Below are 26,556 nucleotides of genomic sequence, written 5' to 3' on the forward strand. Positions count from 1 at the left end.
TCACACACTTCTCCAGGGCACACTCCTACTCACCTTCCAAAACCTGTCACCACTTCTGTGAAGCTTCAAGGGAGAGTTAATCTTTGTCTGCACTTCTCACAGCACTATGTGCCAACCTCCCTTACCTGGTGAAACAGACTATACCAACCACCAAATCCTTCCAGAAACAAAGCTACTTTAAAAGCAGAGGCTCATTCATTTTGATAATCTGACTGATACCCACCACTTTTAAACAAGAACAAAATCATTGATGAATGCTAAGAAAAGCAAACAGATTTTGTTCAAGCATTCTCTAATATAACCTGGAAATGTATATGTATGTGAAAACACATGAACGATCACAGTGAATTCATCAACCACCAGATGAAATGGCGATTATCGCTCTGCAAAAGGATCCATTATTTTTACCAGAAACACTTACAATAAAGTCCCCTTTAAAAATAAACCCTTTGTAAAATTATCCCTTTTATCCATTTTGTTATGTGACTTTTCAGAACCACTTTATTACAAACCTAGACATATTTCTGACTGGCAACAAGACTATCATGCAGTCCAAATAAGACAGTCCAAAATTCAAATTTTAAAATGAGTAATTAAGTATCAAAATCATTCAAGAGCCCTTTCAATCTAGTTTTAGATCTCTACATTCTCTGAAGCAAGTGTTATACTTTCTTTTCCCCTCTGTCTCTATCTTTTGTGCAAGTCACTTTGTAAAATGCTTCATTCAATCATCTCTTAACCAAATCACTTGTGGAAGGTTTAAAGAACAACATGCAACAAAGTTAACATTTAGGAAGCTTTTGTTATTATCAATTGTGTCAGAATGTGAGTCAGATACAAGTTCTAAAAATTCAAATACAATAGGACACAGATCTGACTTCATCTGTATAAAGTCTTTGTCAAGCTAAATGTGAGCTATACACAGAAACTGGGAATGAATGAATCTGAAGTTCTAAGATACATCTTCCTTCATTTTAGTAGTTAGCAGCAATATTAATAGCCACCATTTAATGAGCACCCACTATTCGCCAGACATTTCATGTAAATTCTCCCTGATCCATCCAAAAGCCCCTCGAAGAAATCTGAGCCTCAGACATTAAACGGCCGGCCAAGGCTACAAACGTAACAGGTTCATGAGTGTGTGCTCAGTTGCTTCAGCTGTGTCTGACTCTTTTTAACCCCATGAATGGTAACCCGTCAGGCTCCTCTTGTCCATGGGATTCTCCTGGCAAGAATACTGGAGTGGGTTGCCCTGCCCTCCTCCAGGGGATCTTCCCAACTCAGGAATTGAACTTGAGTCTCCTGCATCGCAGGCGGATTCTTTACCCACTGGGTCAGGTAACAAGAAATGAGATTCAAATCCAAATCTGAATGGTTCCAAAGATTAAAACTTAATTCACTTCTATGCTAACAATGTGTAACATTGAAATATTAACCCAAATTTCTACGAGTCTCTTTGTTTCTTTGACCTGCTTAAGGATAAATGGTTTAATGTATTTCTGTTTCTCATCACCTTCTTAGCATGCAATAATCATTCTTTGAGGCATTATTAAGACTCTGTGCCTGAAGTCTATGCTTTTTGAACACAAAAATTAATACAGAAAACCTCAATTAAAATTAGAGTCGGGAATGGCCTGTGGGAGTTCTCACACATTCTCACACTCTGTTATTTGCATGCAGTGACTTTCACTGACATGCTGCACTGGAAGCAGCACTCTGCACTCCCAAACAGAAAGTGCAACAACTTTACAGTTCCAAAGGAGGAATTTCTCTGTGCTCAGCAAGAGCCCAGGCAATGAGAAACCTCTCAGCTCCATAAATGAAAAGTCACCACCACCCTAAACTCCTACTTTCCTCTCTTGGACTTTCATTTAGAACAGCCCCTCTCAACTCTCCCCTTTTCCCTATAAAAGCATGCTCTCTTTGTCTTTGGACTTACGTGTGTGTGTGTGTGTGTGTGTGTGTGTGTGTGTGTGTGTGTGTGAAGTCACTTCAGTCATGTCCAACTCTTTGTGACCCTATGGACCACCAGGCTCCTCTGTCCATGGAATTCTCCAGGCAAGATTACTGGAGTGGGTTGCCATTTCCTTCTCCAGGGGCTCTTCCCAACCCAGGGATTGAATCCGTGTCTCTTAAGTCTCCTGCACTGGCAGGCAGTTTCTTTATCACTAGCACCATCTGGGAAGCCCCTTGGACTTACCTATGGTTCACCACAGATTACATTTCCCAAACTGCAATTCTGCGCTGTTGCTGAATAAACCCATTTTATTGTTTTAGGTCAACAAGTTCTACTTTGATACTTCTATACAGTTAACTGTTTTGAATTGCACACAACAGTAACTTCCTTTTACTGAAGTCTACACAAATACCTTTTTGGAGAAGTTTCAGTACCATGTTACATAAAAGTACCAAGTACTTTCTCTCAGTGCTACTTAGAGGTAATCTCCATGGAGCTTAGCTTTTAGGTATTAAATGCTCTGAAACTATTCTTAAAACTAAAGGAATGGATTAAAAGGGGCTCTCTAAATATTTGATTAAATACCAGGTGGTAACATCAATTTCAAGTATGAATTCCATGCTGGTGAAGGAAAAAAGAGTTTCAATTCAATAAAAATTCTGTTTCACCAGCTCTGCAAAATTTCATGGCTCATCTGCATTCTCTTAAAGCTTCTTCACTGATGGTACTTGTTTAGAAAGGATCAAGAGCCAAGTTTAATATAGGAATTATTTAATTATATCTGTTTAGGACAGTTGTATGTGGGTAGCTATTCTGCCATCAAAGTAATTAGCATTAAGATCAAAAGCTTCTTGCGTGAATCCAGAATACAAATTTGTTTGGATTTTATGTCATGGAACCACAGAAAGAATCCAGTAAGTCAACTTTAACTGAATTTATTTATTCCTGTCATTTCCTTTGGGGCAAATTCATTTTACAGACTGCTGGCAAAATAAGAGACTCAAAACTGGTCAGCTTTTATTGTTTGGTATTAACTCTTTAAGTGGTAGCCATAGAACTGAAGGTAATTCAGCCATGTTGTTGGTTCGAAAGGGAACTTTACCTCAAGCCAAAGGCATTTATAAAATCAGTTGACAGGAAACAGATTAACTGCTATTATAATGTTCCTGAAGCCAGGAACTAGAAAAGGAGATGAACTGTAATTAGAACAGCTCAAAAGCAAAGAACCACCAGCTACTTTTTGTCCTTTTACTAAACTTGCAACAAAGTTTTATTTTTTTTTAATTTTTCACTCACCCTGTTGTACTGTTTTATTATTAACATCAATGAAATCTGCAATAAGAATTTCTGTATGTGTTCACAGAATTACAGAGATGAAAGGAGACTCCAAAGACCATTTAATGCAACTAACATCTGAAGAGTACGTTCCTTTTACTGCATCCCCACTGAGCAACCCACTCTAGTATTCTTGCCTGAAAAATCCCACAGACAGAGGAGCCTGGTGGGCTCCAGTTTGCAGAGTTCGACATGACTGAGTGACACATACACACACACGCGCGCGCGCGCAGTAAGCAACCAATGGATGAAACATTTTCTACCTATTAAAGCAGCCCACTCCATCTTCAGATGAATCCTGTACAGAGCTTTCACCCGGTAAATAAATCACTATTGTTTCTACTTTGTTGCATCCTTAAAAGTCATGAAAAACAGATCTCTTTTTTTCATATGAAGTCCTTGGAACATCTAAAGAGAGTGACTTTCTCCACCTACCTCCATTCTTTCAAATGTTCCTAACATGAAATGCTATTAAGTCCCATGTCTATATTGGGCAAGCTTCAAAAAATTAAATTTATGTGCATATCTAAAATTATTTTAATTTAAAAACATATAAAACTGTGAGTTACCTAAATATATTAGTTACCAATTTTAATGAGTTGATGCTCACACATAGCAAAATCTTCCTTATGTGTATACTTATACAACTCAATAAATTCAGATACAAGACTGTTTTCACACTGTTTAATTAATGACCCTAATTGCCCCTAATGTATACCTGTGAAAAGTTCACATGAAAGACTACATGTTAACTAAAATTTTAATAAATATTTAACGTACTTTCTGTAAAGTTTTAGAGCTTTGTTTTGTAGTTTATTTGAATAACAGGATGAATTATGTAGTTTCAAGTAATATAGATGGTGATCTCCCTTCCATAACTTTGACAACTTTCACCCAAAGTCATACAAATAAACAAATAAAAAAATTTTGCACTTTTTAGCCTAAGCCAGAACCTAAACTTTAAAGGCATTTTAGTCATCTGATTTCTGAAGGTCCTGAGATGGACTGCATAATATATTTCACGATCGTCACTTTCAATATCAGTAGAAGTTACCTTAAGACATTTTACATGTCCTTACCTTAAATAGCGGTTCATTAAACTCTCAAATGAGTGCTGGATACGGACTGTTTTGAAAGGCTAACATCTCTCAAATTACAATGACAAAATTATTAAACATTTATCCTACAGTCACTTACCCAAGACTCATGGTATAAAACTGTTAGTAGATACATTGCATAATCATAATTCTGTCTCTTTAAAGGGCACCTTTAAAAGACAGAGAGAGGAAAGAAGTCAAAATGCTCAAAGTTCAGTATACGGAATAATTTGCAAAGTACACAAATACTAAATACAAAGGATAACTTATATTCAGGAATTCCCTATCTGCCTTAAGAAAACTCTGTCCTTGGAATAAGAATTATCTATGCAGTTTATGACTTGAGGACATTGAAAACTGATGCTATTTTTACTTTTATTTAGAGGATCTCTTCGCTTCATTACTAACAAAGTTATTTACATATGATAATAGCTTTACACTATTTTTAATATGACTGTATCTAACCCAAGTGCCTCTCACGATCTCAGGGCTAAGAGTCTGCAATGACAGGAACATATCTGCTGCATTTCTTTAAAGAATACAGAGAGACAGATGGTAATCTAGAGGTTCATCCTGATCTCCCCTGAGCTGATTCTTTTAAAAATGAGCTACATTACACAATGCTGTATTTTTATGCTGTCGTATTTAAAATGGAACTAATGGCCCAATGTTAGATAAACTTCTACATGAATATGAGCTGGCATTAACTTTTAGGATACAAAAGTAATAGACAAACGGAAGTAATTACTTCTAATTTCTTTCAATATAAAATAAAACTTTCATGTGACAGTTGACTTTAATTGTATTCTGTTTATTCTGTATTTGGTTTAATAGTCTTCTACATAGTTGTTATGGTAAAACGTATTTATACTCTGACACTTGTAAACTTAGGGAAAAAAAGCAACATTATCAGAAACTTAAAGAATTTCTAACAGTAACATTTTACAGGTATTTAAAATATTGCAAAAACTAAAAACATAGTGCTATTTTAGGAGGGAGAGAGGATATCTGCCATTTGCTTTTCTTTATATTTTGACCTAATTCAGAACAACCAAAGTATAATTCTAGAAATAAAATAATCATTTAGCAAAAACATACCAACAGCCTTGCTTTTCCTTAAATGATCTAATTTATAAATTCATATACAATAAATTTAATACTGCTCTACAAACTTCTATGCTAGCACTGAAATTGCGCTTATTTATAAAAGTGCCTCGATACATTAAATTTCCACATTTAATAATCTTGATTTTGAAATGTAAGATTTCTATACTTTGATTCTGCAGAAAGCTGTTTAAGCATTAATCACTGGCAAATCATACTTCGATTCCTTCTAACATCTTCTCTGAGTTTTACATGCACAAATATATTAAAAATAACAATAATTTAACTCAGCTACACAAGCCTCTCCTTGAACACAAAGATCACATCAATAGGAGGGTAGTGTGAGGATATTAAAATAAGAATGAGACAACTTCTCTGACCTAATAGGTTAATATCAGGACTGCCAGGGGACTGAAGGACAATAAAGAAACACACATGTGATGAATATACTCAACTTTTCTTTCTTTACCTGTCTGTCTTGATGGTAAGCACATCTGTGCTCTTGCAGTATCGATCTCCCACAAGTTTAATAAGTTTCTTCTTTGCATGATCATCTAAATTCAAACTGGAAAGTTTAACCTTAAAAATACAAGAAAAAAATTATATACTTTGTTTAAATAAAAAAACAGTGGCAATATTATTTATACTAACATTTAAAAAGAAACCTTTTCAAACTCCTTTGTATACAGAGTGTTATCAATTCACAAGTATCATGAAGCCTGATCTTATTCATGGGGGGAAAAAAAAAATAGGGGGAGCAAACTGGGAGTTCGTTGAAAGTTCTGGGCATAAATACCTTTCCTAAAAGAATCAATGACATGTCTCTTAGATGAAATTACAGTGTTTATGAGTAGCAGTAACTAGTAGAATTCAACTCAGTAAGTGTTAGTAAAGCTGTTTTTAAAAATAAATGGATGAAAAAAAAATTTAGAAAAATAAAAATATAAAAATAAATGGATGAAACATACAGGCTTTAAGAACTTCTACCATGCAAGTATGAGACCCATATCACTGCAACAGTTTAGGGGCACTTATCTTAAGAGCTACAGTTATCTCATGGAAGCCAGAATACAGCACCATGAAGGGTCAAAATATTTGAAATGATTCAGTTCAACATCTCTCAAAATGCTAGTCCCGCAAGCTGCTAAAAAGAATTTTAAAAGAATTTACTTCTTTAAAAATGTTCTGTCTATTGAATCTATTTAGGAAATGCTCAATTAAATTGGGTTCTTCACGGCAGGATTTCTTAGAGAAAGCAAAATGTTAAAGAGCATTCTGAAATTTCAAGATGCAGGATGGTGATGCAATAATATCCAAATTTATTCAACTTGCGATTCCACTTTTCAAGGGATAATTCATGAACTTAGTCTTCCTTAAAACATATTTTGGGAAATGCTGGGCTAAATGAGCATACTTTTTAATTTGCAGAGAATTATGGCCTTGGCTGAAAGTTATTATCCAGAGATAAATAGGCTTGATCCAGGAAAACAGGTTACAGGCTAGAATACAGTCAAGTGAGGTAAACTAAAGATTATCTTTCCATGGACAGCATTAAGAATATGCAAGAATTAAAACTATATGAAGTGAAAGGCTAAATAAGATTTTGAAATGTCACATATTTCTTCTTTCTAGCTTCAATAACCCAGCATTTCTCTCAAGACAACTGTAGCATAAGAGCTTATTTATTTTCCCATTTTTCCCACTAGACCACAAACCCCTGAGAGTAAGAACAATATCTGTCTTGTTCCTGGCAATGACCTAGCACCTAAAAAGCATGCAACATATATCAGCTAAACGAAATCATACATTTTAAAAAGGGAGGATATGTTGCTTCTTTTTTAAGCACAGTGAATTTTTTTTTTTTGGATTAGAGAAAATAGGAAATAAATAAATATGAACGCAAAGAACGTTAGGAAGAACAATGACAATTAAATATTAATCCCAGAGGATGATCATATGGTGTAGGCAATGCGAAATTACTAGTCTTCTGAAAAGAATTTATATCAACAATCAGGTTATTAGTCTGAGGGATAAAATATTAGTTTTATGATGACTCTGACTGCTAGCATTATGGAGAATTACCTATAAGAAAACCATAAAATATACCTACATTGTGACTATTATTATGAAAATATATGCATATATGCATACAGATATAGTACAGAGATACAGATTTTACATTTAGCTACTGAGAACGTAGTGATTTTTCCCTTTTAAAACTCATACAATAAAAATCAAGATACTTAACAATAATTTTTAAAATTTACCCTTTAAAAAAATTTGTGTTTCTAGTTTCTTATGTGAGAAACAGTGAAAAACAAAAATTGGTAGCAATGCTGATCATTACTGTAACAACTGCTTTAAAACTCATGTTCACATTAACATTTTAATGGTCAAAAGTTATACAGTGTCTTATGCCAGAAACTCACAAATACTGCAGAAGCAGCTGTGTGGTACACTCCCGCCACCTACTAGCACTCAAAGGCACTGCAAAACTGTAGCCTTTAACCTGGACTAAAACTCTTACTTTGAAGTTGAGTGACATTTATTTGTCATTCTTTTTCCAAAATTCAAAAGAATCCTTAGACTTTTTTTTACAAGTTACTATATTTTAAAGGGTCAGTATTAAACTATTAACATTATGCTCCAAACAACGTTGACATTTCAAATCAGAGGTGGTTGCAGTAATAGGTATGTATCTTCAAATGTCTCACTTAGAACTACATAAATTGAAAGAAGTCTAAATGTGTGAAATATTTTCTCTATTTACAAAAATATGCAATTAGTTAAAGAACAACAGCATTAACACATAAGCCAAGAACTGGATTTCATGTCTAGATTTCTACTTAATCAGATAAAGTGCCTTTAAACAAATCAAGTGATCTTCCTGTCTCATTTATAAAACAGAAAGGATTCACAGAAGTTTTGTCAGAAGTGAGATTAAATAGAAGAAAGTACTTTTAAAGCAAAATCCTACATAAATATGTTACTTTAAATCCTGAACTACTTCTGTGACTTATCACAAAACATGATACCAACTTTCCTTCCCTGAATTTAAAAATCTGAATATCTCTAAATAATATTTTACATAAGTTGATAATCTTCACAATATTGCATTAAATCATGCTGGTCTACACATTTTAGTCTCACTGTTTCACCTGCTTCTACCCTTGAACCACAATACCAGTCTGGACACTACCTCTGAGCCTCAACTATCAGCAGATGGAGTGAAAATAGTTCAGAAGGGCAGCCAGGAGTCAGGCAGTGGGGTACAAGGGATGGAGGGGGGTGGTATGGTGGCATGAGACAAGGAGCAGATGGGCAGGGATGGCCACAGGATACAGTAAGTGGTATCTGCGGGCATACTTTAAATAAAGCACTGATTATTTTTATGTGAAACAAAATCAGCAGATTTAGAACCAGCAGGGACCTTATATGTATACTCTAGTACTTAAGACTAAGGCGCACAAAAATTAAACCCCAAAACATGAATTAAGACTCTAAGTTTCCTGGAAATTCCCCAGTGGTCCAGAGGTGAGGACTCTACTGACAGCTGTGGGTCCAGGTTCAATCTCTGGCTGGGGAACTAAGATCCCACAAGCCCCATGGTGCGGCCAGAAAAAAAGAATCTAGGTTTCTGTGGGTTCAGAGATTTTACCATAAAACACAGAACTCAAACATTGTTGTTATCATTATAATTAAAAAAGTAACATTTATGAAGTTCTTAAAAATGCATGAGGTATTATTAGTCTATAATAGACACTCTGTTAACCCGTGGAATGGTATCAGCAAAGCAGAATTTTAAGTTCTTTTCCTTTCCTTTTGTCGATCTATGTTTCATAAAATGTATATAATAAATCTTTTGTAATTTTTGTATTTTCAGTATCTCTAAACACATAAATATATTGCTAGACACTTAAACTGTCCTATGGAATTTTTTAAAAAATGCTGAAAAGCTTCAAAAATTCATTTCATAAAGATGGTACAACCTTGACACTGAAACTCAAAGAAAGAAAATTACAAGTTAGTTATGGCTATAACACTGAAAAAATTTCTAAAAATTAAAGTCTGTCTATTTGTTAGCATATAATGCAAAGATGGTTGCATAGATTTTCAGCACATTTTTGCAGTAAATTGGAGTCTTCCAATTTAAAATACAGGTTACATGGAGTACAAAAACGAACTTTTTGTACTGGAAAGCCCCTCAAAAAGGTGGGCAGTCACCCTCCAGAATAGGTGAATCAAAAGTACATTGGTAAGGGATCTCTGGAAAAAGGGCTGATTCTAGGAATGGGACAGGAGTATCTAAAATGAATTAGGAGCATTTTGTGGTGCCAAAAAATGAAGATGTGCTTAAAACACAAATGATGGGGCATGGCCAAGGGACAGAGTGGCCAACTGAATAAGTGTCCAAGTGCCCAAACCAAAACAATTTGAGCAACACAATGAAGTATTACTGGACCAAAATCCAAGGGATAAAATAAATATCCCTGAGTCCACACTGATATAAATACATGATTGAATAAATAAACAAATGGAGGAGAACAGACAAATTCCCACATAGAAGCACTCCAAATAATCTATGTGATCCTTCTCCCTCAATGCAGTGGAGTATAACTTCAATAAATGTGGGCTATGCAAAGGGTATACTATGGAAAGGAAGGAAAAAAAGAGTAATTTTAAAGTGGAGAAAGATCTAAGATGCATCACCAATGATAAGTCAAGTGAGCAATCTATACCCTTGCTCTGATGCTATGAGAATGCCACTTTGCTCGAGGCTTTCTTCCCCAAAACGCAGAACAGTCTAACCATGAGGAAAACATCAAACAAATTCAAACAAATCGAAACTGAAGGACATTCCACAAAACTCATAACTGGTACTTCTCAAAACTGTCAAAGTCATTAAAAACAAGGAAATTCTGAGAAATAATCAGTCAAGAAGAGCCTAAGGAGACCAGATGACTAATGCAATGTGGGACTGGATGGGATTCTGGAAAAAAAAAAAAAGAAATTAGATAAAAACTAAGGAAATCTGAATAAAGTAGGAACTTTTAATTAAAAGTGTATCAATAGTGATTCACTGATTAGTTGTAACAAATGTACCAAAGTACCATAAGATATTAACAACAGGAGAAATTTGGTGAGACATAACAGCAAACTCTGTACTATTCTTGAAACCTCTCTGTAAATCTATTCTAAAAGTAAAAGTTTAATGTAAAAAAAAACTGCTCGTGACTGCTGTGTAAGAAAGATATATCATGTGCATCAAGAAACAAGGGTATTGGAAACAAGGGTTTCCAATACTAACTTAGGACTGAATTGAACTGAACTAATATCACGGGCAAATGCAATTGTGTTTGACTGGATCCTGGTTTAAACAACTCAAATGTCTACTGACTGTTAAGTGGATAAATAAAAGTGAAGTGAAAGCGTTAACTGCTCAGTTGTGTCTGATTCTCTGCAACCCATGGACTGTAGCACAACCCCCCCCCAGGCTCCTCTGTCCGTGGAATTCTCCAGGCAAGAACACTGGAGTGGGTTGCCATTTTCTTTTCCAGGGGCTCTTCCTGACCCAGGGATCAAACCCAGTTCTCCTAGTATTGCAGGCGGAATCTTTATCTGAGCTACCAGGGAAGCCCAAGTGGATTAAAAAAAAAAAAAAAAATGTGGTGTATCCATAAAATGAAATATTATTTGGAATAAAAAGAAATGAAGAACTGATACACGCTATAACAGATGAAACAGTGAAAGCATTATACTAAGCAAAAGCATAGATGTTATATGATTCATTTATATGAAATGTCAAGAATAGGCAAATCCACAAAGAAAGAAAGTAAGATTAGTAGTTGATAGGAGCTTGGGGGAAGTAAAGAGCACTGGCAAAAAGGGAGTGATTGATAATAGGTATGGGATTTCCTTTCTATGGTGATAAAAATTTCTGGAGTTGAGTAGTGGTGATGGTTGCACATCTCTGTGACTATGCTAAAAACCATTGAGCTGTAAACTTTAAAAGGATGAATTCTATAGTATGTGCATTATCTCAATGAAGCTGCTCTTAAAAAGAAAAAATAAGTCTGTAAGAAATCAATACAGCATCAAAATGGGCAAAGGAGCAAAAAAGAAAAAAAAGTATTTTACAAAGGAATAAACTTTCACCCTCATTTGAATTCAAAGACATACGTATTTCAAATAAAATTCTTACCTATCAAGCTAATAGGTAATAAATATCTAATCTGGTAAGAGTACAGGAAAATACAGGCTTTCTCACAATCTGCTGGTATTGTATTTGGAGGAATTTTATATAACCAAAAAACTATCACAATATGCATCAAAAATCCTTAAAAGATCTATATCCTTTGACCTGACTTCTCATTTTAGTAAGTTATCTGAGGAACATAATCAGGAATACATACAAATATTAATTTCTAAGAATATTCATTATATTTTTCTAATAAAGAAAACTGTTAGAAAGCCTAAATGTATCAGTTTTATAGTCACACATACAAAATACTATTATAAAATAAAGTGTTATAATAATTCTTATTTTTTTAAAAATAGCTCTTACCCTTAAGGTCACTACTCGTGCTTTGGGGTTTCGAATAGATGGTCCTGATGAAACATAATCAGCTGTGTCAATTTCAATTGGAAAATACTTCTCACATTTCTCATCACTGTCTAATGCAGCTGGCCACTCAGTGCAAAAATCTAAGAATTAAAAAAAATTTCAATTGTAGTTTTACAATTCTCATTGTAATATATATTACCAGAGAAAATCAAATTATTGAGGGAGATCACCTTTCAGGATACATGAAATGAAAGAACAGATTCTCTTCTGCACTTTATATACATCATCATCCCACATGCATCACTTTTCTTCCTAGGTGAATCCTAATTAGGGGATTTAATTAAGGGAATGATTTGGCTAGTTCAGGTTTGGTGGGGAGCAGTAAGTTAAAAGGGAACTATGACCTGATGGAAGCTTAGTATAGCTTTGCACATTTCTGTTATGAGACAGTGTTAATTCCTCACCAACTAAAAGCAAAAAATTTCATAGAGCCTGGAGCATTATTGTTTTTGCAATGGCAATAGGTAATATGAATTCACATCCAAATGAAGGTTATTAAAAACCAGCTGAAGGGGAAACGGAGCGGCAGGGCCAGCTGACCGTAACAGGGTGAGAGTTTGTGCGCCGAACGAGTTGAAGATAAATGCCAGAGGACTTGGATCTCAGCTAAAGGACAGTATTCCAGTTACTGAGCTGTCAGCAAGGGGACCTTTTGAAAGTCATGATCTTCTTCGAAAAGGTTTCTCTTGTGTGAAAAATGAGCTTCTGCCCAGTCATCCTCTTAAATTATCAGAAACAAATTACCAGCTCAACCAAGATAAGATGAACTTCTCCACACTGAGAAACATCCAGGGTCTATTTGCATCACTAAAACTGCAGATGGAATTCAAGGCAGGGCAGCAGGTTCAGCATCTTCCATTTCTTCCAAGCTCAAACCTTTCACTGGATATTTTGAGGGGTAATGATGAGACTATTGGATTTGAAGATATTCTTAATGACCCATCACAAAGTGAACTAACAGGAGAACCGCATTTGATGGTTGAATATAAACTTGGCTTACTGTAATGCCGTGTGCTGTTTGTGGAAGTAGAGGAGCTGCATCTTGTTTATAGTTGTCTTTTTCCTATAATTCGATGTGTACAACATTAAAAGTACTGACATATGAAAAAAAAAATCAGTTGAAGCGAAGTGAAAGAAGCTCTGAAAAAGCTCTAAGAGGGAATTCCCAGGTGGTCCAGTGGATAGGACTCGGTGCTCTGACTGTCATGGCCCAGGTTCAATTCCTGGTCAGGGAACTAACATCCACCAAGCCATATGGTGCAAGCTCTACCAGAGAACTGAGATGTTGTCAATCTTCTTTCAGAAACTGAGTCAACAGGGCCTCTTACTGTAAAGCCTCAGTCACCTTTAAATGATCCTTACAGTAATTCATGTTTCTTTTGACTTCTGAGCTCCTGGCACTAAATGGAAAGAGGAACAGACTTGTCCGCATATTCACGCAAGACAGCCAGTCTGGAGAGAGTGGGTCTACGTCTGAGATCTGGGCTACAACCAGAAGTTCTAAGCCCGGAAAACACTGCTCATAGCACAGAGGTGCAAACTCAGGCCTCAAATGGAAAAAAAAAATCTTTCAAGGAAATGAGAGCGCTCCCAGCCTCCTATGGCTATCGGTACTACAATACCGAGGCACTCCCTAGGTGGGCAGCTGATTTCATTTTGCCCTAGTCTATCAAGTTAGTACAGTAGAGGGCTCCCAGTCTGGGATGAAAACTTCTGACATTATCAGGTTCCCCTTAACAGAAATTCCATTTCCTAAACAACCTCTTCCTAAGAAGAGTGAAAAGTAATAGGTTTCTTAGATCAAGCGCATGAGACCCCATGGATCCATGCTTTCTCCAACAACATTTTCCCCGAGCTAACGACTTTCTTATAGTAGACACTATATTTAGCTCCTGTTTAGACTTTAAAATCAGTCAGCAAAATGTCACTCCAGATTACAGAGACTTTCCAAGATCTGGGACTAAATATATGTTAGCAAATTAAGTATAGCTCACACCATTCCCTAAATACTGTGTTTAAGAGATCAATACTCAGACACTCTGAGGGGAAAGAAATAGCTTTGCCATTAAGAACATTTTGACATTTAAATAAAATGAACGGTGCAAAATTCCTGGGGTTAAACTGCATTCCCATTATGGACTAATCCCAGTATCCTGTACTATAAGATGCAACAGTGCCAGGCACTTTATAACACAGACTAGTTTGGGGAATTTTATGAGTTACTGAGTTTGTACTGACCTTTTTTTTTTAAACTTTGGATAAATCATTTCAATCACCAGATGATAATTACAGTTTTTAAATTAAATTGCCCAATTATATGTTCAAAAAACCCCAGCCAACTGGAAAGTACATAATAGACCCCTCTCAACCTTTTATTCATCTGATAGGTAGAGCAACAGACTAGAATTCGGAAGACCTTGGTTTTTACTTAACTTCTGCCACTGATTATTAAAGTTTTGGTAAATTACCTAACTTTCCTGTGCTTCAAATTTTCCATTTGCAAGTCAGATACAAAATCTGAACTGACCTACTTTGAAAGAAAACTGAGAAGAAATACTTGAAAAGCCTTTTGAGTTATTTGGAAGATATGATCTAAATCTAGAAGCTGGCAAAAGTATAAAGGCAAAATTAAGGAAAGATTAAAACATTCGCTTAAATATTATAAAATATAATGCTGCTCTTCTAAATGTACTGTATGAAACCCTTTCATTTAAAAACTATGAAGTATTTTCAAACTATCTCATTACCAGTTTCTAAATTATAAATGCACATTTAAAAATAATGTTTAAAAAACAAAAAAAGTGGAACTTATCACAGAGTAATATATTTGTTCTTCTGTGTATTCTTTCCATTTTGTCTTGATCTCTTCAGCATCTACTAGGTCTCTACCGTTTCTGTCCTTGATTGTGCCCATCTTTGGGTGTAAAAAGGGCTTCCCTGGTGGCTCAGACAGTAAAGAATCTGCCTGCAATGCAGGAGACCTGGGTTCGATCCCTGGGTTGGGAAGACCTTCTGGAGAAGGGAATGGCAATCCCCTCCAGTATTCTGGCCTGGAGAAATCCATGGACAGAGGAGCATGGCAGGATGCAGTTCATGGGGTCACAGAGAGTTGGACACGACTGAGTGACTTTCACTTTTTCACTTTTTGGGTGTAAAAAAGGCAGAGTGCCAAAGAATTGATGCCTTTGAACTGTGGTGCTAGAGAAGATTCCTGAAAGTCCCTTGGACAGCAAGGAGATCAAACCAGTCAATCTTAAGGGAAATCAACTCTGAAAACCATTGGGAGGACTGATGCTGAAGCTAAAGCTCCAGCATTTTGGTCATCTGATGTGAAAAGCCGACTCACTGGAAAAGTCCTCGATGGTGGGAAAGATTGAGAGCAGAAGGAGAAGAGAGTATCAGAGGATGAGATGGCTGGGTGGCATCACAGATGCAATGGACATGAACTTGGGCAAACTTCGGGAGATGGTGAGGGACAGGGAGGCCTGGTGTGCTGCAATTCATAGGGTCACAAAGAGTTGGATACGAATGGGTGACTGAACAACAATGCATTTGTTAACTGGCTTTGCAAAGGATCAAAAAATAACATATGATTTGTGTCATATGGGGCACAAATGTGCACCAGTGATCTCTGTCAGTCTAACATTGCTGCTGCTGCTGCTAAGTCGCTTCAGTCGTGTCCGACTCCGTGCGACCCCATAGACGGCAGCCCACCAGGCTCTGCCGTCCCTGGGATTCTCCAGGCAAGAATACTGGAGTGGGTTGCCATTTCCTTCTCCAGTGCATGAAAGGGAAAAGTGAAAGTGAAGTCGCTCAGTCGTGTCCGACTCTTAGCGACCCCATGGACTGTAGCCTACCAGGCTCCTCCATCCATGGGATTTTCTAGGCAAGAGTACTGAAGTGGGGTGCCATTGCCTTCTCCAAGTCTAACATTAGGCACAACAAATAAAGAAACATACAATCTAAAGGGACAGAAGTTCATCCTAATGTCTCAAAACAGAAGACAACATAACTTAATGAAAACAGAAGAGATTTTTCTTCCCTCATTTCAAGTGTAAGGTTATTATTCCTGCTTTTTAGACCTCTTTTTACGATCTTTTCATTTTTTCTTCTTCCTTTTAATTTTCAACTGGAAGGACCTTAAAGAAGTTCAAATTTCATCATAATCATGTTTACTAATTTATTTTTCCTATTAGCATAACAGGCTACCTGTGAAATTTCTGGTTTCATTTCCTTTTCTGAAAAGCCTTGATAACTATACTGAGCATGTAGACATCACTTTCAGATGAACATGGGAGTCCATGTATCTCAATACTCCATCTTCATTTCCTTTGGATATATATCAAGATGTAGGATTGCTGGATTATATAGTGTTTTCACTTTCATTTTTTGGAGGACTCTCTACGCTGTTTTCCACAGTGGCTGCACCAGTTCGCATTCCCATCAACTGTGCACAAGGGTCCTCTTCTCCACACCCTCATCAACACTTGTTACCTTCCTGACAATAGTCACTTTGGTGCAGTGACTTTGAATTTTTTTTCCCCTCATGATTAGTGAAGTTGAGCATCTTTTCATGTACTTATCGCCCATTTGTAAATCTTCTTTGGAAAACTGATGTCTATTTAGTTCTGCACATTTAAAATCAGATTTCTTTTTTTACTATTGAGTTGTATGAGTTCTTTACATATCTTGGCTATTAACCTCCTAACAGATACATGAGTTGCAAATGTTTTCTACCATTCCACAGACTGCCTTTTCATTTCACTGATGGTTTCCTTTGCTGCGCAGAACCTTTTTAGTTTGACGTAGTCCCACTTGTTTATTTTTGCTTTTCTTGCCTTTGCTTTAGGTGTCAAATTCCTAAAAATCATCAATGTCAAGGAGCTTACATGCAATGTTTTTCTCTGGGAGTTTCATGGTTTCAGGTCTTATGTTCAAGTTTTTAATTCATATTCATTTTTGTGTATAGTATAAGAATGTGGTCAAGTTTCATTCTTTTACATATGGCTGCCCAGTTTTCCCAACAACATTTACTGAAGAAACTATCCTTTCCTGATTAAGTATTTTTGATTGTCACAAATTAACTAAACAAATACAAGACTATTTTGGAATTCTGTTCTGTTCCATTGATCTATGTGTCTGTTTCTATGACAATACCATACTGTTTTTACTACTATTGCTTTGTAATATAGTTTGAAATCAGGATGTGTGATGGCTCCACCTTTGTTCTTCCTTCTCAAAACTGCTTTGGCTATTTGAGGTCTTTTATGGTTCTGTACAAATTTTAGGAGTTTGCTCCATGTCTGGGAAAAATACCTTTGGAATTTTGACAGAGATTGCATTGAATCTGTATATTGGTTTGGGTTTTATGGGTGTTTTAACATTATTAATTCTTCCAATACATATCTTAACACTTATCGGTATCTTCTTCAATTTCTTTCATCAATATTAGTTTTAAGTATACAGATCTTTCACCCGCTTGGTTAAATATATTCCTAAGCACTTTATTCTTATTATGTGTTCATATATATTTTACTTTTATTTCTTCCTGTTTTGAGATATAATTGGCATATAGCACTGTATAAGTTTTAAGTGCTTTTTAAAAAAGCTGGCTTAAAACCCAACATTAAGAAAACTAAGATCATGGCATCTGGTTTCATCACTTTATGGCAAATAGAAGAGGAAAAGGTGGAAGCAGTGATAGATTTCCTCTTTTAGGACTCCAAAATCACTGTGGATGGTGACTGCAGCCATGAAATTAGAAGACACTTCGCTTCTTGGAAAGAAACTTATAATAAACCTAGACAGTGTATTAAAATGCAAAGACATCACTTTGCCGACAAAGGTCCGTATAGTCAAAGCAATGGTCTTCCAGAATTGAATCATAAAGGAGGCTGAGCACCAAAGAATTGACGCTTTCGAACTGTGGTGCTGGAGAAGACTCTTGAGAGTCCCTTGGACAGCAAGGAAATCAAACCAGTCAACTGTAAAGGAAATCAACCCTGATTACTCATTGGAAGGATTGATGCTGAAGCTGAAGCTCCAACACTCTGGCTACCAGATGTGAACAGCTGACTCAATACAAAAGATGCTGGGAAAGATGCAAGGCAAAAGGAGAACAGGGTGGAAGATGATGAGATGGTTAGATAGCATTACTAACTCAATGGACATGAACTTGGGGAAACTTCGGGAGATAGTGAGGGACAGGGAGGCCTGGCATGCTGTAGCCCATGGGGTCACAAAGAGTCAGATACGGCTGAGGGACTGAACAACAACTGCAATTTAAGGTATAGGGCATAATAATTTGAATTACATAAATTATGAAATGATTATCACAATAAATTTACTGATTATCCATCATCTCACATAAATACAAAATTAAATAAACAGAAAAAAACACTTCTTCCTTGTGATAAGAACTCTTAGGATCACTTCTCTTAAAAACTTTCATAGATAACATGTAGTAGTATTAATTATATTTATCATATTATACATTACATCCTTAGTATTCAGTTATCTTGTAACCAGAAGTCTGTATCTTCTGACTGCCTTCATTCAATTCTTCCTCCCCCCACCCACTACTTTATTCTTTTTGGTACTATTGTAAACAATTTTCTTAACTTCTCTTTCTTAATCTCCTTCTGAACTCCCACCTTCACCGCAGAAAATGCAACTGACTTTTGTATACTAACTGTATCCTGCAACTTTACTGAATCCATTTATTAAGCTTTTTTGGAGTCATTAGGATTTTATATGCATAAAATAATGTCATCAGCAAGTAATGACAATTTTCCTTCCTCCTTTCCTATGCCTTTTGTTTCTTCTTCTTGCCTAGCTGCTCTGGCTAGAACATCCAGTACTATGTTGAATAAAAGTGGTAAAAGTGGGCATCCTGGTCTTGTCCTGACCTTAGAAGAAAAGCTTTTAGCTTTTCATTGCTGTACTATGATATTAGCTTTGAGCTTATTATATGTGGCCTTTAATATGTTGAAGTTTGTTCCCTCTATACACACTGTGTTGAGTTTTCTCATGAAAGGATGCTGAATTCTATCAAATGCCTTTTCTGCATCTGTAGAGAAGATCATATGATTTTTATCTTTCATTTTGTTAATGTGATGTGTCACACTGATTTACTTGCAGGTGCTGGACCACCTTGCATCCCTGGAATAAATCCTTCTTGATCATGGTATACGATCCTTTTAATGTACTGTTGAATTTGGTTTGCTAATATTTTGTTGAAGATTTTTGCATCTACGTTCATCAGGGATATTGGCCTGTGTTATTTGCCTCTGTCCGGTTTTGGAATCAGGGTAATGCTAAATTTATGACTTTGGGTGTTCTCTCCTCTTTTACTTTTTTGGAAGTTTGAGAAGGACTGATATTAATTCTTTAAATGTTTAGCAGAATAAACCAGTGAATTAGAAATTTGGGATTAACATATACACATGATTATATATAAATAACTACCAAAGACCTACTGTACAGCACAGAGAACTATACTCAGTATTTTTAAATAATCTATAAGGGAAAATAATCTATAAAAGTATACATAGATTTATACATATGTTTAATTGAACCACTTTGATATACTGCTGAAATTAAGGAAACACTGTAAATCAACCATGATTCAATTTAAAAAAAAAATCACCAATGAAGCCACCTGGTCCTGGACTTTCCTTGGTGGGAGATTCTTGATCAGCGACTCTCCTTACTAGTAACTTGTCCATTCAGATTTTCTATGCATGCTTCAGTCTTGATACATTATATACTTGTAGGACTGTATCCATTTCTTCTAGGTTGTCCAATTTGTTGGCATAAAAATGTTCACAGTAGTCTCTTAGATCCTTTGCATTTCTGTGATAGCAGTTGTAACATCTCCTATTTCATTTTTAATTTTCAGGCCTCTCTTTTCCTTGCTAGATAATGGTTTGTCTATATTGTTTATCATTTCAAATAACAAGTTCTTATTTATCTTTTCTGTTGTCCTGTCTTAATTTACTCCCATTCCAATCATTATACTTCCCTCCTTCTACTAACTCTGGGCTAAGTTTGTTCTTTTTCTAGTTCCACGTTAGGTGGCTTAGTTGATATTTTTCTTTATTCTTATGTAGGCTGTTATTGCTATAAAATTACTTCCTGGAACTGCTTTTGAGACATCCCATATCTCAAGATATTTTCTGGATGTCTCTTTGATTGCTTCTTTGAATCAGTATGTGTTCAGGGGAATGTTATTTAATCTCCAGATGTTAGTGAATTTTCAATAGATTTCTAGTTTCAAATCATTGTGGCTGGAAAAAATGTCTGATATGATTTCAATCTTCTTAAATTTTATTAAGATTTATTTTATGGTCTAACATATGATCTATCTAGAAATCATGTTTCATGTGTACTTGAGAAGAATGTGTATTCTACTACTGTTGGATGGAATGCTCTGTAAATGTCTGTTAAATTCATTTGGTCTAATGTGTAAGCTTAAATCCAATGTCTCCTTAGTGATTTTCCATCTGGATGATCTACCCATTGTTGAAGGTGGAGTAGTGAAGCCTCCTACTATAACTGTATTGCTTTCTATTTCTTCCTTCAATTCTGTAAATATTTGCTGTACATTAAGTGCTCCAATTTTTGGTGCCTAAATATTTACAAATACTATATCCTCTTGATAAACTGACCCCTTTATCATTGGAAATGAGATTCCTGTTAAATTAATAAAATATTAAGTTCATATGATAAAACAACCACATACCTTTAAGAGCTTCACAGTGCTTTTTAATTGCTACAGGAGTCAAATGCAGAAAATTGGGAATCTAAAATAGAGAATTTTAAAGGATAAATTAGCTGCTAAGTGTCTTTGTTGTTTGTTTTTTTGGCCATGCCATGCAGAGTGGGATCTTAGTTCCCCAACCAGAGACTGAACAAGGCCATAGCAGTGATAACACCAGGCCCTAATCACTGGACGGCCAGGGAATTCCTGACCAAGTCTCTTAAAAACACGAAACACAATTTTCTCCTAAAATTAAATCATAAGCCTCACAAACCTTGTAATAAATAAAATCTTTTTTTTTTTTTTAACAATACTGATTTCATGTCACAGATGCTGTAAATTTAAGAAATGAATTTCCTGAAATAAAGATTCCGTACTAAGTATCTTATAATAATGGTGGAGAAAAAAATGTTATTTTCATAGTATTACTCCTGCCACAAATCTACAGGTGTACGTATTTCCCTTATAAAACTGAAAACACTTGAAGACACAGACCGTTGTTTAACAATCTTAATCCCCCTGGAACACATACCACTGGAAGACATTTTCTGTTTTATCCTTAACAGACATTTTATGAATTGAATGGAATGAATAAACAAAGCAAGCAAATCTTAAATGAACAGTTAGATGAACTTGGGAATATCTTTATGATACACTGAAGGGTTCTCTATTTACAGGGCCAGTGAAAACTTAGGTATGGTCAGCAATTAGATTCCTTCAAATAAATAATTAACACTTCCTAGGATATTTTTTAAATAATGTTAAGCATCTAAAGAGAAAATTTAAAGAAACTTATTTTGAAAGAAAATCTGAATAAGCAGAAAGTTCCTCCAAACATTATGTCTGGAATCTTAAGTAGCAATCAGAAAATGGTTATTTTAAACAAGAGAGAACAGACACTGGATAGTGGGATTATGGGGGTGGGTGATTTCATTTTCTATACTTCTATTTTTGAAATGTGACTCAAAGTCATAAAAGGAAAAAAATAACAGTGAATGCTTACACACTATTTATACTGGCACTGCTTTCTGAACTCTGCATATATTACCTCAGTTTACAAGCTTATCCATATGGCACTTACTGGGAACAGATCATATCACTGGACTAAGCATATAGGTGATTCTTGAAAGGGACAGCATGCATTAAATGTTCGGATTTTTATATTTATTAAAATTCCATTCACGACCACCATTGCAACATTATAAATATACTGTTACTCTCTCTCTCTCAGTGATATTTTCCAAAGATTTTTTTTTCCTTTAAACTAAGTTGAATTCTTCCCCACCATTTGAAGAAAAGGTTAGTTTTACAAGTGTTTGCTTTGTCTCTTGAAATGTTCCCTTGTCCAAATTTCATCTGCCTGTCCCCAGCAGCAGATTATTCCCTCTCCATGTTACTATCTTATTTTTTAAAAAATTTTTATTTACTATCTCATTTTTTTACCATCAACTTTTAGCAAATTTTTGTTTTTCATGAAGTAGAAAATACAGTTTCTCGCATTTAGTAGAAAATACAATTCCTTGATGGCAATTTGATTGTATGTAAGAGGAAACCATCTAAGACATGCATTCCCTGGTGATGAACATTTGTATTTTCTTTAAGAAGTCTACTTTTCATAAATCACAAAAGGTGCTATCAACTCATTATAGATGCATTTAACTAAAGTATTTAACATGACCAATTTTGCTTCATGAAATAAAGAAGTTTAAGCACTATAACAATAATACTAAATTAATTTTCTGGAAAGTTTTTAAATCTCTTTTTTAAAAGTAAAAACTTCACCCCCCCCACCCCCCCCAATTCTCAGTCTCAAATTAGGTTATTTCACTTTTCTTAGTTCTGCTTGAAAAACACAATATAGAAAAGAAAAAGCCTAAAGGAAGCCACAGGACCAAGTACCCATTCTTACACGCCTAGAATTCTTTGAGCCATCTTTACTAGGGATAAGTAAAACATAGTATCCATTATTACCTGGGAAACAACTGAATTACAATACAGTAAGCTGCTATGCACTGAACCTTGAAGTTTTTTTGGCAGGGGGGTGGTGGCTCGAGGGCTGGGGGAGGGTAGGTGTCAGAGGGAGATCAGCATTTATTTAAATATAAGTTTCATCCAATGAACCAGCAATTCATCCTACCTTTAAAAGTTCCAGATTTCCCTCCTTAGCCATGGGCACTCCCCTTTTTACTGGATAACCCATTCGAACAGGAAGAGGTACTGTGGAGGGTTTAAATGGAGCTGCAACAGGATAAACACTAGGCCAGTCCTGGTCAACAGACATTTTCTCTGTCCTGGGAGGAAGTGCCTGAAGAATGTAAAACAGTTTAACATTTTAAATATAAACATGAACTTCAATTTTAAAGGAAAAAAGGTACAATTAAGAGAAACACAAGGACCTGCAACCTATATAAAATCTGACCTCCCATAACTGCTGCTGTTGAAATAAAAAAAAAAACAAATAAACAAACCTACCTAAAAATCCTTGGCAGTTTCGTCAAACCCTGTGGAAAGGAACCCTTTAACAGCACATTTCCTTTACAAAAAAATTCTCTTACTTACTGAGTCTTTTAGCAAACTTTCTGTATATTGTTTATGAAGGGGTCAGTGACAGTATATTTTGAATAATTTTTAAAACTTCACTGAAAGTCAATACATGAGGTGACAATGAGAATTTGAAATAAGGAAAACAAGAAATAAGAAAAAGAAAGAATACGAATTCACAAATTAAGATTAAACTAACTGAATAGACACAAAATGAGAAATGTCTTCCACATCCAGAGAATAGTTACATGATAACTTAGTCAATCACATTGACATTTATTTTATTTTTTAAACTGTATTTGATAGATGGGGATGGCCAGCATTCCCTTTAAACCCAAAAGGAAGGTTCAAAGATGCAAAACTAGGCAACGTCCTTCTAACCAACAGACCAGTGTAGCATATGTCCTGGAAGCAGTTAGTACTCCTGTGAAAATGAGTACTCTATACTATTATAAATGGTGCCACTTAACTTCCAACTAAATGTGCCTTTGTTCTGAATCCACACTTATGAAGGCACCTTATAATCTGGATTCCTCCATGAAGATGCCCACAGGGTGAGACCAAACTGGTTAGATGAACGCATACATCCCAGGCTGCCTGACTGTTCAAGGCATCGTCAAAAATAATTTTTTATTCTGGTTTATATACCTATTTCCTGGGAGTAAGTGAGTGAGTCTGCCTCTCAAGAGATGATCCATTCTCAGGGAACTGACAAAACCAGTCAAAGACTAGAGCCAGGGCTGCGGGGCTCACCCAGCGCACGTGCCCGTTCGAAGCCAGCCCTCTACCTCACAATGAGGATCTGACTTACTTTAGATCAGAAACCCACACGACAGTCTACACTAGAGCACGTTAACTGCTTACCTTTCTTCTCGGCAGCCTTTCATGTTTGGAGGTTCTTTCTGCTGTCGCTAAAAGACAACACAACAGTTGCAGAGAATTTTATTAGTGCGGAGTTGTTCCACATTGTTCATGATCCCACAATTCTCACATAAAGTATTTAGTAATATAAAAATGAGACAATAATCCATTTTCCATAAGTTCGGAGACTAAATCATTCTAATGCAAATGAAAACTCAGAAATAGGTAAGAAAACTCAAGAGTTACTTGAAAATATACTGTGATTGATAATACATGTGCTTAGTTGCTCAGTTGTGTCCGACTCTTTGCGACCCCATGGACTGCAGACTGCCAGGCTTCCCTGTCCATGGGGATTCTCCAGGCAAGAATACTGGAGAGGGCTGCCATTCCCTTCTCCAGAGGATCTTCCCAACCCAGGGATTGAACCCAGGTCTCCCACATTGTGGCAGGATTCTTTACAAACTGAGCCACCAGGATGATGAGATATAGTTAGCTCATCAACTAAAGATACATTTTTAACCACTTTTAGGGTTGTCAAATAAACTCACTTTCCCAAGCTGAAATATCTAGTTAGAAATAAGTATCTTGCATCTTTAAAGACAACTGGTTTGAAATGTTCTAACATATACTTGCTCATATCTGGTGTTATTCTGTTCTTTACGCACACACACAAAATAACCTTCAGTTTTCCATCTCTATTGTTAATTAGAACTGCCAATGCTACAATAACAGCAACTATAACAAAAGTCATAGTTATTCCTAATAAATCACATAACTGTACAAGATAAATTACTTACATACAGTATCTTTTAAAATATTAACTTATGTCTCTCTAAATTAATGTTTTGCTATACTAAAATAATATGAAATAACTATATTCAGTACTTTCACACATCCAGACACTGAGCTAAATGCTTTTCATTATCTTATTTAATCTTATTCTTCATAGTAACTACAAGCACTATTAAATATATCATCCTTATTTAGAGGTCATTTAGCCAAGAAAACTAAAGACCAAGGAGTTAGGATGATGACAGCTCAGCACAAAAGACTTCACACTCTGAACTACTGTCTCCAGCTTCACTTCCTTTCACAAGGCCCAAGGCTACACTGGACTTTCAGTACCAGGCCCCGAGTTTTTCTCTGAACTTTCTGTTCTCTTTGCCTGGAATGTGTCTCCCTTTCATCTGCCTGGCTTCTGTCCTCTACTCCCTCTCCGCCTCATTCCTTGATTTGATAAATTCTTATTCACCCCCCAACAGTAATTCACTGATTCATCAAAGAATTGTTTGAGTGATACTGTGTACCAGCAACTCAAAAGGCAGCAATGAACAACAGACACATAGTCCTTGCTCTTACTGAATGCAGTCTGTCAAATAAGATAACTATTTAGCAAGAAATTTCAATAAACAGTGATAAATACTAATGTAAACATATAGCAGGGGACCCAACTTAGTCAATTAATTGGGGAAAACATCCCTGCAGTGTACTTCAAGCTAAAACCTTAAAGATGAGCAGGAGGTAGCCATGGGAATAAGAAAAAGTGTTCTAGAGTGAAAGAGAAGATGGAAAATCAAAGTAAACAAGTTCAAAATGGCTGAAACTTAAGAGTAGGGCATAAAGAGCACTCAGAAAAGTGGTATTCAATAGGTCAGAGATAGGGACTTTCCTGATGGTCCAGTGGCTAAGATTCTGCACTCCCAATGCAGGGGGCCTGTGTTCCAACCCTGGTCAGAGAACTAGATCTCACATGCCTCAACTAAGACCCAGCACAGCTGGATAAATAAACTAAAAAAGAATTTTTAATAAAAGGTCATTAATACATTCAACAGGCATCTCAACTAAAACACATCATACATAGACAGAGCTCTTGATTTCTTTTGCCTCCTCAGTTTCTGTAAACGGTATCACCATTCATCCAATTGCTCAAAAATCTAACATGCTTCCTTGAGACTTTTCCTCAAGGCCCCATATCAAATCCATCAGGGAGTCTTATTAGTGCTATCTTCAAAATATATCCCAAATCCAACCACACCAGCATCTCCACTGTTAGGTTAATCCAAGTCACTACCATCTCATTTGGAGCACTACAACAGCTTTCAGACTGGTCTCCTGGCTTCCACTCTTACACCAAGCTTGACAAACAGCAATCAGTGGTCTCTCAAAAGTATAAATCACATTACATCACTTCCTGTTCAAAACCTACCAATGTGATCCCAAACTTATAATAAAATCCAAGCCAAATGCCTATAAGCCTTTACCAGATCAGGTCATT

At 35.9% G+C, this 26,556-nt stretch overlaps 1 protein-coding gene and 1 pseudogene across 3 annotated transcripts in view; one reads left to right on the forward strand and one right to left on the reverse strand.

Moving 5' to 3' along the window:
* MRPS35 (mitochondrial ribosomal protein S35) overlaps positions 1–26,556 on the reverse strand; it is a 41,833-nt gene that overhangs the window by 12,682 nt on the left and 2,595 nt on the right. For 2 of the 3 annotated variants that reach the window (XM_081591873.1, XM_081591872.1), the window contains exons 2-7: positions 24,285–24,325; positions 23,017–23,184; positions 20,862–20,922; positions 12,059–12,198; positions 5,963–6,072; positions 4,490–4,559 (exon numbers count right to left, since the gene is read on the reverse strand). In XM_081591873.1, coding sequence (XP_081447999.1) covers positions 4,490–4,559; positions 5,963–6,072; positions 12,059–12,198; positions 20,862–20,922; positions 23,017–23,184; positions 24,285–24,325 — 590 coding nt within the window. Of the gene's footprint in view, positions 1–4,489; positions 4,560–5,962; positions 6,073–12,058; positions 12,199–20,861; positions 20,923–23,016; positions 23,185–24,284; positions 24,332–26,556 lie in introns of all 3 variants that reach the window. The other variant, XM_081591871.1, reaches the window with a different exon arrangement.
* LOC145544588 (proteasome maturation protein pseudogene) lies at positions 12,407–13,123 on the forward strand (annotated as a pseudogene).

The sequence above is a fragment of the Giraffa tippelskirchi genome, chromosome 4 (genome assembly GCF_054371585.1).
Source record: "Giraffa tippelskirchi isolate mGirTip1 chromosome 4, T2T-mGirTip1v1.2.pri, whole genome shotgun sequence".
NCBI lineage: Eukaryota > Metazoa > Chordata > Mammalia > Artiodactyla > Giraffidae > Giraffa > Giraffa tippelskirchi.